The sequence below is a fragment of the Oncorhynchus gorbuscha genome, linkage group LG05 (assembly GCF_021184085.1).
Source record: "Oncorhynchus gorbuscha isolate QuinsamMale2020 ecotype Even-year linkage group LG05, OgorEven_v1.0, whole genome shotgun sequence".
In the NCBI taxonomy this organism is placed as follows: Eukaryota; Metazoa; Chordata; class Actinopteri; order Salmoniformes; family Salmonidae; genus Oncorhynchus; species Oncorhynchus gorbuscha.
The window spans coordinates 12,728,816-12,747,053 of NC_060177.1; the positions used below are offsets into that span (position 1 = coordinate 12,728,816).

At 41.2% G+C, this 18,238-nt stretch overlaps 2 protein-coding genes across 3 annotated transcripts in view; one reads left to right on the forward strand and one right to left on the reverse strand.

Moving 5' to 3' along the window:
• Positions 1-7: 7 nt before the first annotated feature.
• On the forward strand, positions 8-6,672 carry LOC124035536 (tetraspanin-3-like). 2 transcript variants are annotated; one of them, XM_046348993.1, is made up of 7 exons: positions 10-224; positions 2,203-2,394; positions 2,510-2,584; positions 2,723-2,824; positions 2,961-3,113; positions 4,071-4,154; positions 5,099-6,672. In XM_046348993.1, exons 1-7 carry the CDS (start codon positions 162-164, stop codon positions 5,189-5,191), a joined length of 762 nt encoding a protein of 253 aa, XP_046204949.1. In that variant the 5' UTR covers positions 10-161; the 3' UTR covers positions 5,192-6,672. The 2 variants fall into 2 exon arrangements, 1 of the variants encoding a protein (XP_046204949.1); XR_006838756.1 differs by lacking the exon at positions 5,099-6,672 and having other exon boundaries at positions 8-224; positions 2,961-3,237; positions 3,337-4,090.
• Positions 6,673-7,455: 783 nt separating this feature from the next.
• Positions 7,456-18,238, reverse strand: part of LOC124035537 (proline-serine-threonine phosphatase-interacting protein 1-like) — a 28,032-nt gene continuing 17,249 nt past the window's right edge. Inside the window, exons 7-14 of the mRNA XM_046348994.1 lie at positions 17,309-17,407; positions 14,797-14,842; positions 14,498-14,577; positions 12,700-12,798; positions 12,378-12,474; positions 12,074-12,164; positions 11,626-11,824; positions 7,456-9,246 (exon numbers count right to left, since the gene is read on the reverse strand). Of these exons, the coding sequence (XP_046204950.1) occupies positions 9,115-9,246; positions 11,626-11,824; positions 12,074-12,164; positions 12,378-12,474; positions 12,700-12,798; positions 14,498-14,577; positions 14,797-14,842; positions 17,309-17,407 (843 nt within the window). The 3' untranslated portion in view covers positions 7,456-9,114. The remainder of the gene's footprint in view (positions 9,247-11,625; positions 11,825-12,073; positions 12,165-12,377; positions 12,475-12,699; positions 12,799-14,497; positions 14,578-14,796; positions 14,843-17,308; positions 17,408-18,238) is intronic.

The window sequence follows — 18,238 nt, forward strand, 5'->3', positions numbered from 1 at the left end:
TGACATATCCGCTCGTTTGGCGATTTTGTAGAAGGCAGTGGGGCAGAACCTACCACCGCACTGAGGTATAATAAGAACGGACAGGACAGCCATTTTATTATAATAACAACATCCATGATCCATCCGAAATTACAATAACATATTTGGATTCCAGCGCAACCATGGGCCAGTGTGGGATTACTTCATCCAAGACCGTCCTGGTGTTTCTGAATCTAATATTCTGGGTAAAATATCATGAACTTGTTTCAAAACATGTATTTGACGCTAGGTAGTCAAGGTTGGGATAAATTACAGTACGCAACAGAAATTGCTAACGTTTGTTGCAGCAAAGGGAGGCGTCTTGCTAACATTAGCTAGCTCACGTTAATTCTCTACAAAATGAATATGTGGAGCTTTCCAACCATCTTGTCTAGTTTGTTTATTAAAATATACATTATTTCTGAAATGTATGCTTTTGCTGTTATTGCAAGCACCGGTAGAACAAGGACAGGTAGCCAGCAGATCCGACCCGTTGGTGGATAGGACAGCATTCCTGTGTATAAGACATGGCTGCTGTTGCCACATGCTAACTAACATGAGGAAGAAAACGTCTGAACGACTACTAGTTTTAAATATACAATATTCTCAGTGTAACAGTTGGGAAATGGGACAATTCGGAGTACAACGCATTTCTCATCCCTGGATTAAAGTACATTTAACGAGTCATATCCCGGGCCGGTTTTGCGGTGTCGGAGACTAATGCAGCTGTGAAGTAGCGTGTCGGATCTGCTGGCTAACGCCGGACGGGCATTTGCCATTGTTGTTACCTCTCGCTTTTAGCTAGCTAACCGTCTGACATTTAATACTGCAATTTGTTGCATGAAAACCAGCGAGATTGAATGAAATACTGCATAACAGTGGGTAAGACTATATGCACGATTGTACTTTGTGCGAGTCAGTTTAGCAGAAAACGTATCACCACAGAGAACAATGAAAAACATTTGGTATCACTGTGAGAAACCTAGCTAGCCTGCTAGCTAACGCCTAGCCACCATGCGCCGATGTCCCCGACATTTCTTTGCAGTAACAGTGTTTTCACAAGTTAGTATTTCATATTGTTTAGGCCTAACCTCTCACCAATCTCATCTGATAGTAGCCTGACGACTCACACTAAATTATTACGCTGCTATGTCGTTCGATATATACTTTAATTACCGAGAAGAAACAAACTGGCGTAGAGTTTGGCCCGAGCAAGGAGTCCGGCTCGCAGTCTGATAGTGCTTGGTAATACATTGATTGTGCTGCAATAATCACTTAGCTTAACTTTACATAACTGAGGATTCCCTTAAAAAAAAGAAGCAATTTCCAATTGCAATATAATAGCAAAAAACATAGGACATCACTACACATGTATTTTTCTCCGAAGAAACATAAAATAGCATTAAAGTAAAATAAACAAAAACAATAAATAAAAATCCCTATACATGAATTGCCAGTGACAACAGTTAAATGTACCTCAAATCAAAATAGAATGGCAGGGGTTGCAATTGTTGTAAGATTACATAGTTGTTGTTTTTCTTTTTAAATATTGACTAATTGTAGATATTTGATTAAATATTGGATTTCAAGTAAAAAATATATTCAATTTAAGGACAGATTTCAAGTATTGTTTTTACTTGAATAATAACATATTATATAATCATTCTAAATACATGGGTCATATTAATGAAAAACATTTTATTTTATTTTTTAACCTTTATTTAACTAGGCAAGTCAGTTAAGAACAAATTCTTATTCACAATGATGGCCTAGGAACAGTGGGTTAACTGTCTGTTCAGGGGCAGAATGACAGATTTGTACCTTGTCAGCTCGGGGGTTTGAACTTGCAACCTTCCGGGTTACTCAACTCACTCCAAAATAACTTCAGTCACACTTTATCACAAAAATGGCATATGTCCTCTTAATAAGTCCATGAATTTAGACAAGTTATTGCAAGGGTATATTTTGTTCAAGTTTTTAAAGTGAAACTGGGGATTCCCTTGCTACACACCAGCAGCTAGCCAGTGACCACATACCAACAGCTTTATGTGTGTTTGTTAAAACAATGTCTCAGTCTGCACAAAATATTGGGTTTTCTTTCTGATAAGCAAAAAAATGTTGGATGTTACATGCCTGACCCACACTTTCTCTTGCTCTGTCTCCCTCTCACTGCCCCCTCTCTAGGCTGCAGCTGGAATTCTGTGTTACATTGGAGCCTATGTGTTCATCACATATGATGACTATGACCACTTCTTTGAGGATGTGTACACCTTGATCCCAGCGTCCATTATAATAGCAGTCGGGACTCTGCTGTTTATCATTGGGCTGATTGGATGCTGTGCCACAATACGGGAAAGCTCCTGCGGACTAACAGCTGTAAGTATTGAAAAGCACATGGATACAAATGTCATTTGTATAATGCAAGTAAATGTAATTTCTTATCTTTGGACTAGATATTGAATTGATCATATCTCTTCTCTTTGCTCTGCAGTTTGCTGTCATTCTCCTGCTGGTGTTTGTCACAGAAGTTGTTGTGGTTGTTATTGGCTATATCTACAGAGCTAGGGTTAGTATTGGCCTACTGCCTAGTGTCTTATCACACAAAAGCAATAGAAAAGGGTGAATGGGAATGCAGTTTGTTGGAATTGAATATGAATGTTACAATTCTTGCACAGATGACATTGACGTTGTTGCTTGTACTCAGGTGGAAGATCAGGTGAACCACTCCATTCAGAAGGTGTATGATGAATACAATGGCACCAACACAGATGCCCCCAGCCGAGCCATCGACTATGTGCAGAGACAGGTGAGAACAACGCCACTGGATTTATTTCTCCTGACATGTTTAAAAAAAAAAAGAATATGACTATAGGTGAGTTTGCAGGTGCCTACAGCAGTCTCTCTTTCTCCCCATCTCTCTCCTACCCTCTCCCCTGTCATAGCTCCACTGCTGTGGCATTCACAACTACTCTGACTGGAGGAATACTCGCTGGTTCAAGGAGTCCAGAAACAACAGTGTTCCAGTCAGCTGCTGTAAACCCAACATCAGCAACTGTACTGGAACCATGAGCCGGCCTGGTGACCTCTACCCAGAGGTAAGAGAGAACACGCACACCCAAGCGTTTCCTTTAGCTAGTAAATAGCCCAATGAAAATAAATATGGTCTATAAATGGACCTTTGTAGCTCAGTTGGTAGAGCATGGCGCTTTTAACGCCAGGGTAGTTTTAGGCTGGGTTTCTGTACAGCACTTTGAGATATCAGCTGATGTACGAAGGGCTATATAAATAAATTTGATTTGATTTGATTTGATTTAGTGGGTTTGAATCCCAGGACCACACCAACATAAAATGTATGCACGCATGACTGTAAGTCACTTTGGATAATTTATTACAAATCAAATAATAAATTACAAATAATTTATTACAAAATTTATTACAAATGTATTACAAATCCCATTGGCTATGCATGGTGATTGGTTCAGGTTGTTTTTCAATCGCATCATATCTCTACTATGCCTGGTTGTCTTGAGATTGCGCTCTCACTAGCGAACTTACAGTATTAACTGGTACCGGCCCACAAGGTTTCCTGCGCAGTGAGTCTGAAAAGTGTTCAGTGTATTTTAAAGAGAATTTACAGACGTCATACAAGTCCACCAAGGAGGAATATTTAGATTCCTCCTTCCTCCTAATCTAATGCCTAGTCAAGTAGCTTAAAAATGCTGGATACCGTGCAAATCAAGTTAGCTAACTAGCTACCGTGCCAAGGATGAAGGCACAGAATTTATTTTTAAATTAACACTGAAACAGGATATTGTGCAAAGAGCCAACGTTCACTTCGTAGGCCCTCATTTCTCCTTGCATTTTATTGTAGTCACTTGCATGTGGTGTCAATGAATTGTCAGTGGGCACTCCTAGAACACCATTACCTAACACGTGACGGCAGTCAAATGGGAATCTATTTGATTTGGTTGGACATTCGACTCGCACATTTCTTTCCTAAAGAAAATACTGACATACAGACATGTTTTTAATATTTGTCTTTTTTCCTCTAGGGCTGTGAAGCTCTTGTTGTGAAAAAGCTGAAAGAAATCATGATGTATGTCATTTGGGCTGCTCTGACCTTCGCTGCAATACAGGTAAACCAATATAGGCAGGTAGCCTAGTGGTTAGAGTGTTGGACTTGTAACCGAAAGGTTGCAAGATTGAGTTCCTGAGCTGACAAGGTAAAAATCTGTTCCTAGGCCGATATTTGAGTCCTTCTGTAATAACATCTGAACCATGTGTACCAGGTGCATGTTAACTAGAGCTGCAGTAATGTCTAGTAGGCCTTGAGCTGCTGCTGAGTAGCTGACCTGATTGTGTCTAATTGCTTTTTCAATGTTTCAACACTACCTTACGGGGACATCACAACATGGGTCCTGCTGACCAGTCACTTCCCTTCTCCTTGTGAGGATAACTTGATGTATTTGTGGAGTCACTGGATGTATAGTAATTATGAAATGCATGTTCAAATGCAGTCTCATGAGTCATAACAATGTAGAACGCTTCAGGTATCCCAAACAGCCACGGTTGCCTCTGGGATGGGGGAGAAACATATCCACCAAAGATGAGTAAAGTGGTAGGAAACTGGAGGTTGAAGCACTCTAGTGGGTTTTAATATAGAGAGCCTTTATTCTCCAGGCATGAAGAGCATTTAAACACCAGCTCTGACGAACGCATGTGTCACATTGTGCAGGTGTTAATGCTCAATGTACCCGGTTAATGAAGACTAGAGTGCCTCGACCTGTGCTTTTTTTCTACATTACATTATTTTGTAGGTATGATTCTTCTGGTTCTTCTTTTTGTTCTCATTCATTCGAAGAACTTCACTTCACACACCAAGTTCTCTTCAATTAATCGAATCACGTGATGGCATGGCACAAGGCTGGGACAGAAACCCTGCACTACTGTTGCTCTAGGAGCAGGACTCCTGGAAATTCTAGTCTTTCACAAGATGGAGAAGCTGGCCAGTGCACGTGAAACTTTATTCTGGGTGCAGCGATGATGATTATGCTAACTATGCATACTGTTGTACCCGTAGATGCTGGGGATGCTGTGTGCCTGTGTGGTGCTCTGCAGGAGGGGGCATGACCCGGCCTATGAGCTACTGGTCACTGGCGCAACCTACGCATGAGGAGGACACAGGCCCCGCCCGCACCAAGGGCTCCACCAATAAGAATAAAGAAACAAAGCCTCACCTGACATGTCCACAATTTGTAGTTTCCAGTAGTAGTAAGCTCAAGCACCCCTTGCACGGGATAACTATTGGGTATAAACTGGTGATTTTTTTTTGGGGGGGGGGTCTGTGAAAATAGTTATTTATTGAACATGCTTTGTACATTATTTTTATTTTAAATGTGTTTTTTTTAGACACTATGGAACGCCTAAGGCCAAAGTTGTTAAATGGTGAATTGATGTTTTTCTTTTGCTCATGAAATGCAGCCTTGTCTATTTTCTTTTCCCTTTTGGGGCACAAGGGATGATTAGGGGCTCTTTATTGAAGAAAACTACTGCTCAGTGCAATATGTGGAATGTACTCCTGTCTCATGTCATTTTGCACTATGACTAGAGCTCTGGAGGTATTTAAGGAATATTTAATCATGTGAAGATTAGAAGTACCTTTATCTAAGAGGGACCCTGTAGTTTACCACTAAATTGTGAGTCAGTCAACCCATCTCCAGTCTCCATTTATATGTAGTATAGAGGTACTTTACCAGTGTTACCTAAGACCCATGTGTAGATAGAGCTTTGTGTTACAACTTGGTACATATGTAGGTGTTTTCTGACACACACATTCTAATACCAAGTATGAAAGGGAAGGGGTGAATCTCAATTGTCTTTTCTTGATTCTTGTCCTCTCCTTGCCTCCTTTTTAAAATACATGGAGGAGAAGATCCAAGTGGAGAAACTTCAGATCTGTGCATTGAGAAGCTGAGGAGGGAGGACATGAGGAATACAATTGAGATTCAACCCTGCCTGGGAATTTGATGTAAACCACCAAAGAATTGGGGCTGTGACTGAGGGAGTCGCGTTTGTTTTGTGTTTTTGTGACATTGTGTATTATTTTTCAAACGGAAGTTGATATTTAGACTTGTAGCATTGTAGAAAATAATGTGAAACAAAATCATGTAAATAGATTGGGGAGAGGAAAGAACTTTGATTGAAATAAACCTACATTTAAACTAAAACATGTTTTATTGTTCACTGAGGAACTGAAGCACCACTTTTCAATGTATCCAAACTAAGGAAACTTCAAAGTAAACATTACATATTTTATCAAATACTAAATAATATATACAATACAGTACAGCTGTCTTGATTGGTCTTGATTCAGATACTCTTCTACTTTCTCTCGTAGCTCACTTCTCAGGTTGGTGTAGACACACATATTTATAATTGATACAGTTTGATTAGTTTTCTGTATGGTATCTGAGATTCTCTACAGTGCTGTGAAAAAGTATTTGCCCCCTTTCAGATTTTTACGTTTTCATGTTTTTGATACTGAAAGTTCAGATCTTCAACCAAAACCTAATTTTAGATTAAAGGGCCGGAGATTACAAATGACAACAAATTAATATTTATTTTACTTGTTTAATAAAGTTGTACACCACCCAATTTCCCTGTGTGAAAAAGTAATTGCCCCCAACACTCAATAACCGTTTGTGCCACCTGTAGCTACAATGACTGCAACCAAATGCTTCCTGTAGTTGTTCAGTCTCACATCACTGTAGAGGAATGTTGGCCCACTCTTGCATTCAGTACTGCTTTAACTCAGTGACATTTGTGGGTTTTCAAGCATGAACTTCTCGTTTCAAGTCCTGCCACAACATCAAAATTGGAAAATCTGGACTTTGACTTGGCCATTCCAAAACAAAACAATGTGATTAGGTCTGGACTTTGACTTGGCCATTCCAAAACAATGTGATTAGGTCTGGACTTTGACTTGGCCATTCCAAAACAAAAACAATGTGATTAGGTCTGGACTTTGACTTGGCCATTCCAAAACAATGTGATTAGGTCTGGACTTTGACTTGGCCATTCCAAAACAAAAACATGTGATTAGGTCTGGACTTTGACTTGGCCATTCCAAAACAAAACAATGTGATTAGGTCTGGACTTTGACTTGGCCATTCCAAAACAAAACAATGTGATTAGGTCTGGACTTTGACTTGGCCATTCCAAAACAAAAACATGTGATTAGGTCTGGACTTTGCCATTCCAAAACAAAACAATGTGATTAGGTCTGGACATTCCAAAACAAAACAATGTGATTAGGTCTGGACTTTGACTTGGCCATTCCAAAACAAAACAATGTGATTAGGTCTGGACTTTGACTTGGCCATTCCAAAACAAAACAATGTGATTAGGTCTGGACTTTGACTTGGCCATTCCAAAACAAAACAATGTGATTAGGTCTGGACTTTGACTTGGCCATTCCAAAACAAAACAATGTGATTAGGTCTGGACTTTGACTTGGCCATTCCAAAACAAAACAATGTGATTAGGTCTGGACTTTGACTTGGCCATTCCAAAACAAAACAATGTGATTAGGTCTGGATTTTGACTTGGCCATTCCAAAACAAAACAATGTGATTAGGTCTGGACTTTGACTTGGCCATTCCAAAACAAAAACATGTGTTTAGGTCTGGACTTTGACTTGGCCATTCCAAAACAAAACAATGTGATTAGGTCTGGACTTTGACTTGGCCATTCCAAAACAAAACAATGTGATTAGGTCTGGACTTTGACTTGGCCATTCCAAAACAAAACAATGTGATTAGGTCTGGACTTTGACTTGGCCATTCCAAAACAAAACAATGGGATCCATATCATCCAAAAAGTTGATTCAAGTTTGCAAAAAAGCACATGCATGATCTTCAAGACTATTACTGCATTGTCAGAACTAGAAGCACAACCATTTCGCTACACTCGCATTAACATTGCTAACCATGTGTATGTGACAAATAAAATGTGATTTTATGTTCTATGGACAGATGAGTCAAAAGTCTAACTTTTTGGATGACATGGGTTCCATTATGTCGAGCGAAATCCAAACACTGCATTCTACAGTAAGGACCTTATACCCACGGTCGAGTATGGTGGTAGTGTGATGGTTTGGGGATGCTTTGCTGCCTCAGGACCTGGATGACTTGACTAAATAGAAGGAACCATGAGTTCTGGTCTGTATCAGAATTCTACGTGAGAATGTCAGGCCATCTGTCTGTGAACTGCATCTGGGTTATGCAGCAAGACAACGATCCCAAACACACAAGTCGACATGAAAAGAGCTAAAAAGCAACATGTGTTTTGGAATGTCAAAGTCCAGACCTAATCCCAATTGAGATGTGTGGCAGGTCTTGAAACGAGAAGTTCATGCTTGAAAACCCGCACGTCTCTGAGTTAAAGCAGTTCTGCATGGACGAGTGGGACAGAATTCCCCCACAGCAATGTGAGAGACTGATCAACAATGACAGGAAGCTTTTGGTTGGAGTCATTGCAGCTAAATGTGGCACAACTAGTTATTGAGTGTAAGGGGGCAATTACTTTTTTACACATGGGCATTGGGTGTTGCATAACTTTGTTTATGAAATAAGTATACAATTGTTGTGTTATTTGTTCACTCAGGTTCCCTTTATCTAATATTTGGTTTTGGTTGAAGATCTGATAAAATTCAGTATAAAAAATGTGCAAAAGTAGAGAAAATCTGAAAGGGGCGAATACTTTTTCACATCACTATGTATGTAGTAGTAGGCCTGTTGGGTGAAAAGACTCTCTGGTGCAGCATAGCCTAATAGTTCATGGGGAACACACTGTCATGACTCATGTTCCAAGTCAGTTCAGTGAGTCATCTCTACTGCTGGAGAATCTATTACTCTGAAGTCTTGAACCAAGGATCAGAACATCTGAGTAAGAAGCAGAAAGGGGTCCTCATATTGAAGACTACAGTATGTATGGGTGAGTGTGCATGAGTATGTGTGTGTGAATCCGTGTACCTGTGTGCATGAGTGTGTGCGCGTGCATGTGTGCGTCCATGCATGAATGTGTGTGTGACTATGTCTAGACTTTGGCCAGGTAGGAGCCAGGTACCAGCCCAACCTGTCCGTTTCTCTCCACTGTCCACCAGCCATCTTCACTCTGTTCTATCACCAACACCACATCCCCTTTAGACACTGACAGCTCATCTGGGTCCTGGGAGCACAGGGAACACATTGTTAGTAATAGAAGTATGAAGTTTTGAATTACAGTATGGCTCATATACAGTACATACATACAGTATAATACAGAGCAGTGGAATAGTTTATGTAAACATGATCCATCAATATCTCAACTAGTTACATGCATACACGGTTACATGACACGTAACTGTGTGTGCAGGTTTCACCTACAACTTGACACCTGTAACTGTGTGTGCAGGTTTCACCTGTAACTGTGTGTGCAGGTTTCACCTGTAACTGTGTATGCAGGTTTCACCTATAACTTGACACCTGTAACTGTGTGTGCAGGTTTCACCTGTAACTGTGTGTGCAGGTTTCACCTGTAACTGTGTATGCAGCTTTCACCTATAACTTGACACCTGTAACTGTGTGTGCAGGTTTCACCTGTAACTGTGTATGCAGGTTTCACCTATAACTTGACACCTGTAACTGTGTGTGCAGGTTTCACCTGTAACTGTGTGTGCAGGTTTCACCTGTAACTTGACACCTGTAACTGTGTGTGCAGGTTTCACCTGTAACTTGACACCTGTAACTGTGTGTGCAGGTTTCACCTGTAACTGTGTCTGCAGGTTTCACCTGTAACTGTGTGTGCAGGTTTCACCTATAACTTGACACCTGTAACTGTGTGTGCAGGTTTCACCTGTAACTGTGTGTGCAGGTTTCACCTGTAACTTGACACCTGTAACTGTGTATGCAGGTTTCACCTGTAACTTGACACCTGTAACTGTGTATGCAGGTTTCACCTGTAACTTGACACCTGTAACTGTGTATGCAGGTTTCACATGTAACTTGACACCTGTAACTGTGTATGCAGGTTTCACCTGTAACTTGACACCTGTAACTTGACACCTGTAACTGTGTATGCAGGTGTCACCTGTAACTTGACACCTGTAACTGTGTGTGCAGGTTTCACCTGTAACTTGACACCTGTAACTGTGTATGCAGGTTTCACCTGTAACTTAACACCTGTAAATGTGTATGCAGGTTTCACCTGTAACTTGACACCTGTACCTGTGTGTGCAGGTTTCACCTGTAACTTGACACCTGTAACTGTGTATGCAGGTTTCACCTGTAACTTGACACCTGTAACTGTGTATGCAGGTTTCACCTGTAACTTGACACCTGTACCTGTGTGTGCAGGTTTCACCTGTAACTTGACACCTGTAACTGTGTATGCAGGTTTCACCTGTAACTTGACACCTGTAACTTGACACCTGTAACTGTGTATGCAGGTGTCACCTGTAACTTGACACCTGTAACTGTGTGTGCAGGTTTCACCTGTAACTTGACACCTGTAACTGTGTATGCAGGTGTCACCTGTAACTTGACACCTGTAACTGTGTATGCAGGTTTCACCTGTAACTTGACACCTGTAACTGTGTGTGCAGGTTTCACCTGTAACTGTGTGTGCAGGTTTCACCTGTAACTGTGTGTGCAGGTTTCACCTGTAACTGTGTGTGCAGGTTTCACCTGTAACTTGACACCTGTAACTGTGTGTGCAGGTTTCACCTGTAACTTGACACCTGTAACTGTGTGTGCAGGTTTCACCTGTAACTTGACACCTGTAACTGTGTATGCAGGTTTCACCTGTAACTTGACACCTGTAACTGTGTGTGCAGGTTTCACCTGTAACTGTGTATGTAGGTTTCACCTGTAACTTGACACCTGTAACTGTGTGTGCAGGTTTCACCTGTAACTTGACACCTGTAACTGTGTGTGCAGGTTTCACCTGTAACTTGACACCTGTAACTGTGTGTGCAGGTTTCACCTGTAACCTCACACCTGTAACTGGGTATGCAGGTTTCACCTGTAACTTGACACCTGTAACTGTGTATGCAGGTTTCACCTGTAACTTGACACCTGTAACTGTGTGTGCAGGTTTCACCTGTAACTTGACACCTGTAACTGTGTGTGCAGGTTTCACCTATAACTCGACACCTGTAACTGTGTGTGCAGGTTTCACCTGTAACCTCACACCTGTAACTGTGTGTGCAGGTTTCACCTGTAACTTGACACCTGTAACTGTGTGTGCAGGTTTCACCTGTAACTTGACACCTGTAACTGTGTATGCAGGTTTCACCTGTAACTTGACACCTGTAACTGTGTGTGCAGGTTTCACCTGTAACTTGACACCTGTAACTGTGTGTGCAGGTTTCACCTGTAACTTGACACCTGTAACTGTGTGTGCAGGTTTCACCTGTAACTTCACACCTGTAACTGTGTGTGCAGGTTTCACCTGTGACTTGACACCTGTAACTGTGTATGCAGGTTTCACCTGTAACTTGACACCTGTAACTGTGTGTGCAGGTTTCACCTGTAACTTGACACCTGTAACTGTGTGTGCAGGTTTCACCTGTGCAGAGTAGTCATAAAACACCATGAAGGTATCATCATCATCCTCATCAGTTGTCACTGCAGGCAGGGCTGCTGCAGCTGCAGACTGGAAGCCAGGTATGGATGCATACACTCCATCTGAACTCTCAGGCACTGTTTGACCAACAGGTGGCGCCGCTGGCTCGGAAGTTGAACCCTCACTGATACTCATGGAGAATCTGCACAAATATTTTTCATGTCACATTCTCAAATATATATGAATGTGTTGATGATGTATAGCTATGAGAATGTAGTGATACAATGTCCGTATTAGAATTCCTATGCATTCCACTGTTATTCCAATGTTACAAATTGATAGAGCTTGTTTCACAGAAACACTATGGGGTGGTTTCCTGGACACAATTTAGCCTACTCCTCGATTGTCTTCAGGAAACTGCCCCTACGAGTCCCAAGTTCTGCTAACTGACCTTTTCCTGACCCCTCCCCCTCCGAAGCGAGCGCTGCTGTTGTTGTCGCCCGTTGGCTCCCTCTCATAGTAGTTCTCAAACACAACGGGGTCTAGAGAGAAGAGGATGGAAGTCCACAGAAATTAAACATAGGCGTATAATATTTCAAATGGCAAATGTTATTCTGAGGAAAAGTTACACTTGAAAAGCAGAGACACACAGTACAAACCCGTTCTAATTACTCTAAGAAGTGTTCGCCATTGGTGCCAATGTTGACAGCAACCCTGGCCCTTCACGCTCTGTCCTGTATTCAGTGAGCTTTTACCTGGTGGGCTTGAACCTGTTGTCTTCATCTCTATGAAACAGTTGTTATCTGCTGTGATGTCACACGTCTCCAGAATATTCCTCACCTCCTCGTAAAACTGCAAAAAAACATTTATCATATTCATGCTCAGTCTTCAAAGAGACATAATTGATTTAAAATTGTTCTGGTTGACAAATAGGATGCATTTTGGTTGATTTCCAGATACATTGCATGTTAGGCAGTGTGGTACTGGTACTAAGAGAGTTTAATGTAGACAGTAGTTCATGGACCCATCCATAATCCATTTGCCTATCGCCTGAAGTGTGGTCATTGTTGAGCTCACCTCGTCGTCTTTGACACATTGCACAGAGAAGTGATTACAGTGGTCCCAGAGGGCACACCTCAGGATAGTGATGCGGTCCACCTCCTGCTGCTGAAACACCTGGAACAGCAGAGACACACATACAGTACAAACCCTTAATCATCTATCCCTATATATACACACTGAACAAAAATATAAATGTTAACGTAAAGAGTTGGTCCCATGTTTCATGAGATCCCAGAAATGTTCCATACACACAAAAAAACGTATTTCTCTCTAATTTTGATCAAAAATGTGTTAACATCCCTGTTACTGAGCATTTGCAAAAATCGCTGAAGTTGGAGACTTTTATCTCCCTCACCAACTTCAAACATCTGCTATCTGAGCAGCTAACCGATCGCTGCAGCTGTACATAGTCTATTGGTAAATAGCCCACCCATTTTCACCTACCTCATTCCCATACTGTTTTTATTCGTTTACTTTTCTGCTCTTTTGCACACCAATATCTCTAGCTGTACATGTCCATCTGATCATTTATCACTCCAGTGTTAATCTGCAAAATTGTAATTATTTGCCTACCTCCTCATGCCTTTTGCACACAATGTATATAGACTCCCCTTTTTTCTACTGTGTTATTGACTTGTTAATTGTTTACTCCATGTGTAACTCTGTGTTGTCTGTTCACACTGCTATGCTTTATCTTGGCCAGGTCGCAGTTGCAAATGAGAACTTGTTCTCAACTAGCCTACCTGGTTAAATAAAGGTGAAATAAATAAAAAATTCTCCTTTGCCAAGATAATCCATCCACCTGACAGGTGTGGCATATCAAGAAGCTGATTAAACAGCATGCTCATTACATAGGTGCACTTTGTGTTGGGGGCAATAAAAGGCCAAAACTAAAACATGTAGTTTTGTCACACGGTTGGACACAGTACGTCCAACCGGCCTCACAGCCGGAGACAACGTGTATGCTGTCATGAGGGCGAGCGGTTTGCTGATGTCAATGTTGTGAACAGAGTGCCTCATGATGGCGATGGGGTTATGGTATGGGCAGGAATAAGCTACGGACAATGAATGAAATTGCAATTTGAATGCACAAAAATACCGTGACGAGATAATAAGGCCCATTTTTTTTAAAGATATCTGTGACCAACAGATGCATATCTGTATTCGCAGTCATGTGAAATCCATAGATTAGTGCCTAATGCATTTATTTAAATTGACTGATTTCCTCATATTAACTGTAACTCCATAAAATAAATGACATTGTTGCATGTTACATTTATATTTTTGTTAAGTATACAATCTGGCTCAAAAGCGACTGCATACATTAAGGAGGCTAACCAGACTAAATAGCTTTACAAGCTACTGTAATAGCTGAATCATCAGGCTTACCTGCTCAATCGGCAACGTTCAATATTGTGCTTTAAGAGGCATAGACTACACTGTTAGAACAAAAGGTGCTATCTAGAACCTAAAAGGGTTCTTTGGCTGACCTCATAGGATAACCCTTTTTGGTTCCGTGTAGAACTTTCTGTGTAAAGGGTTCTACATGGAACCCAAAAGGGTTCTACCTAGAACCAAAAAGGCATCTTCAAAGGGTTCTCCTACGGGGAAAACCGAATAACCCTTTTAGGTTCTAGATAGTACCTTTTTGTTCTAACAGTGTAGTCTATTCTGGATGTATGTACATGAGGGTGTTATACTGAGAAATATAGGCCTACTCAGACATACTGCGGAAGGGGGCGTGGTGTGCTTTGGTGTGAGGTCGTAGTTGGGCTAGTAACAGTTGTGGGTGGGTGCAATGTGAAGCTCTAACCTCACACGTGCCCTTGTGTGTTCCCTCCCAGTCCTGACGAACGCTCTCCAGCTGCTCTACATTCAACATGTATTGTTTCTCTGTACAGGTGGAGCACAATAGAGGTTAGGGAATACTTTACATTTATTGCATCCTAAGCACTCTTCTTTACTTGGATTACCATAATAATACATGTTTTTTAAATAATCAGATCAATGATAATAAATTCGTAATGGATTTACAGATTCATTGATTCATTCATCCATTGATATTATCACCAATAAAGAAAAGTAGACTATATTGTATGGTATGAATCAGACCTGCTTCAGTGACGGCTTGTCTGCATTGCTTGGCCTTGTGTTGTACCTGAGAAAGACAGCAGTAGAGGAACTGGTCATGCTCTGAATCAAAACGTGACTGCTAAACAAACAAAAGAGACAGTTCTCCTTTAGAAGAAAATATCCGGATGTGTTCTCTTTACTCTCCTGACTCTCTGTTCCTCTACAGACCTCCATTTTCAGAACGCACACAGAACAAGCATTTCTAGTAAATAGATAACTCAATTCCAGGAATTGCCATCATTTGATTGGACATTCAGTTGCCTTGCATTATAACCAACTCATAGACTCACAGAACCAGTCTAGTTTAGAAAAAAAGAAGAAAAACAAGAGGTGGGTAAACTCTGCTCGCTGGTCGTGGTGAAAACAGTAACACTTCCTATTCTTTCAATGCATGTTTCTGCAAAAGGTGGATGAACTGTTGGGCAAAAGAAAAAAGTGGGTAGACTGTGTTTACTTGTGTTTTCCTCCACTATACCACTGTTTTACTTGTAGTAGGAAAACAGTAGCAAAGGGAACTGTTTCATAGCCTTCTCTGATACTGAGAAATTGACTTCCAGTAGCACAACAATAACTACAGCGCATTCGGGAAAGTATTTAGACTTTTTCCACATTTTGTTACGTTACAGGCTTATTCTAAAATGTATTAAATGGTTATTTTTTGTGTCATCAATCTACACACAATACCCCATAATGACAAAGCAAAACAGGTTTTTACCCTTTTTTTGCAAATGTATTTATTAAACAAAAATGGAAATATTACATTTACATTATTATTCAGATCCTTTACTCAGGACTTTGTTGCATCACCTTTGGTAGTGATCACAGACTCAGAGTCTTCTTGGGTATAACGCTACAAGCTTGGCACACTTGTATTTGGGGAGATTCTCCCATTCTTCTCTGCAGATCCTTTCAAGCTCTGTCAGGTTGGATGGGGAGCGTCGCTATTCACCTGTTTCCAAGTCTCTCCAGAGATGTTCGATTGGGTTCAAGTCCGGGCTCTGGCTGGGCCATTAAAGGACATTCAGAGACTTGTCCCGAAACCACTCCTGCATTATCTTGGCTGTGGGCTTAGGGTTGTCCTGTTCGAAGGTGAACCTTTGCCCTAGTCTGAGGTCCTGAGCACTCTGGAGGAGGTTACCATCAAGTATCTCTCTATACTTTGCTCCGTTCATCTTTCTCTCGATCCTGACTAGTCTCCCAGTCCCTGCCGCTGAAAAACATCCCCACAGCATGATGCTGCCACCACCCTGCTTCATTGTAGGGATGGTGCCAGGATTCCTCCAGATGTGACGCTTGGCATTCAGGCCAAAGAGTTCAATTTTGATTTCATCAGACCAGAGAATCTTGTTGAATCTTGTTTCTCATGGTCTGAGAGTCCTTTAGGTGGCTTTTGGCAAACTCCAAATGGGCTGTCATGTGCCTTTTACTGCGGAGTAGCTTCCGTCTGGCCACTCTACCATAAAGGCCTGCTTGATGGAGTGCTACAGAGCTGGTTGTCCTTCTGAAAGGTTCTCCCATCTCCACAGAGAAACTCTGGAGCTCTGTCAGCGTGATCTCTGGGTTCTTGGCCACCTCCCTGACCAAGACCTTTCTCCCCCGATTGCTCAGTTTGACTGGGCGGCCAGCTCTAAGAAGGGTCTTGGTGGTTCCAAACTTCTCCCATTTAAGGATGATGGAGGCCACTGTGTTCTTGGGGACCTTCAATGCTGCATAAATGTTTTTGTACCCTTACCCAGATCTGTGCCTCGACACAATCCTGTCTTAGAGCTCTACGGAAATTTCCTTCGACCTCATGGCTTGGTTTTTGCTCTGTCAACTGTGGGACCTTATATAGACAGGTGTGTGCCTTTCCGAATCATGTTCAATCAATCAGTTGAATTTACCACAGGTGAACTCCAATCTAGTTGTAGGAACATCTCAATGGATGATCAACGGAAACATGATGCACTTGAGCTCAATTTCGAGTCTCATAGCAAAGGGTCTGAATACTTGTAAATAAGGTATTTCTATTTTTATTTTTAATACATTTGCAAACATTTTATGAAAACCTGTTTTTGCTTTGTCATTATGGGTTATTGTGTAGAGACTGATGAATAAAAAATATAATTTAATCAATTTTAGAATAAGGCTTTAACGTAACTAAATGTGGAAAAAGTGAAGGGGTCTGAATACTTTCTGAATGCACTGAATAACGAGGGGTATTACATGTGTATAATTGCAGGGTTGGCAGTGGTGTTACCTTCTCAGACTGGTTTGGTGTTGTGGCTGTGTAATTCTAGGTATGGGGGATTACAATACTTTCTCAGACTGCTTTTGGGGGCTGTGTATTTGTATAGTTCCAGGGTTTGGGGAGGTGGTGTTACCTTCTCAGACTGGTTTGTTGTTGTGGCTGTGTGTGTGTAAATCCAGGTATGGGGGATTACAATACTTTCTCAGACTGCTTGGGGGCTGTGTGTTTGTATAGTTCCAGGGTTTGGGGAGGTGGTGTTACCTTCTCAGACTGTTTTGTTGTTGTGGCTGTGGTGCTCCTGTCAGCAAGCTGCTCTGCCTCGTCTGCTTCTTTACATTTCTGCTCATAGGACTTCTTAGACTGGAGATGGACAGAAGAGACATTCAGGGAATCATCATTGAAGCAGCCACAGTGGTCTGTGGAGTCATGTTTTATGTAACAATCAATTAAAACAGTAGCCATGTTGGATCTGTAAAACTGTATGCAACTGTATGCAATGTCAAAATGGTGAATGGTGCAGTCCTGACTTAGCAGTTTAAGCAAACATTTAGGTCAATATGTATTTCTGGCTTCAGATTGGTTGTTTCTTGTACAGGATAATCCGTCTTCACCACTTTAGCTCCATTTATGTCACTCTGCCATTGGCTCTTGTCACTTGTCTCACCACAGAGTAGCCTAACGATGTAGCTAATCTATTCGGTATGTAATTGCTCGCATAGAGAATAGGGTTATATAGTGCCTTCGGAATGTATTCAGACCCTTTGACTTTTTCAAAAAAAATTTGCTTTACATCCTTATTCTAAAACTGATTAAATAAAATATTAAATCCTCATCAATCTACACACAATACCCCATAATTACAAAGTCAAATCATGTTTGTAGATTTTTTTGCAAATGTATTAAAATATAAAAAACCTTAGTCAGACGCTTTGCTATGACTAAGGCTATGAATTGAATTGTTTGGATATGAGTTGTAAAGGCAGACACCTGTCAAATAAGATCCTACAGTTGACAGTGAATGTCAGAGCAAAAACCAAGCCATGAGGTTGAAGGAATTGTCTATAAAGTTCTGAGACAGGATTGTGTCGAGGCACAGATCTGGGGAAGGGTACAAAAATATTTCTGCAACATTGAAGGTCCCCAAGAACATGGTGGCCTCCATCATTCTTAAATGGAAGAAGTTTGGACACT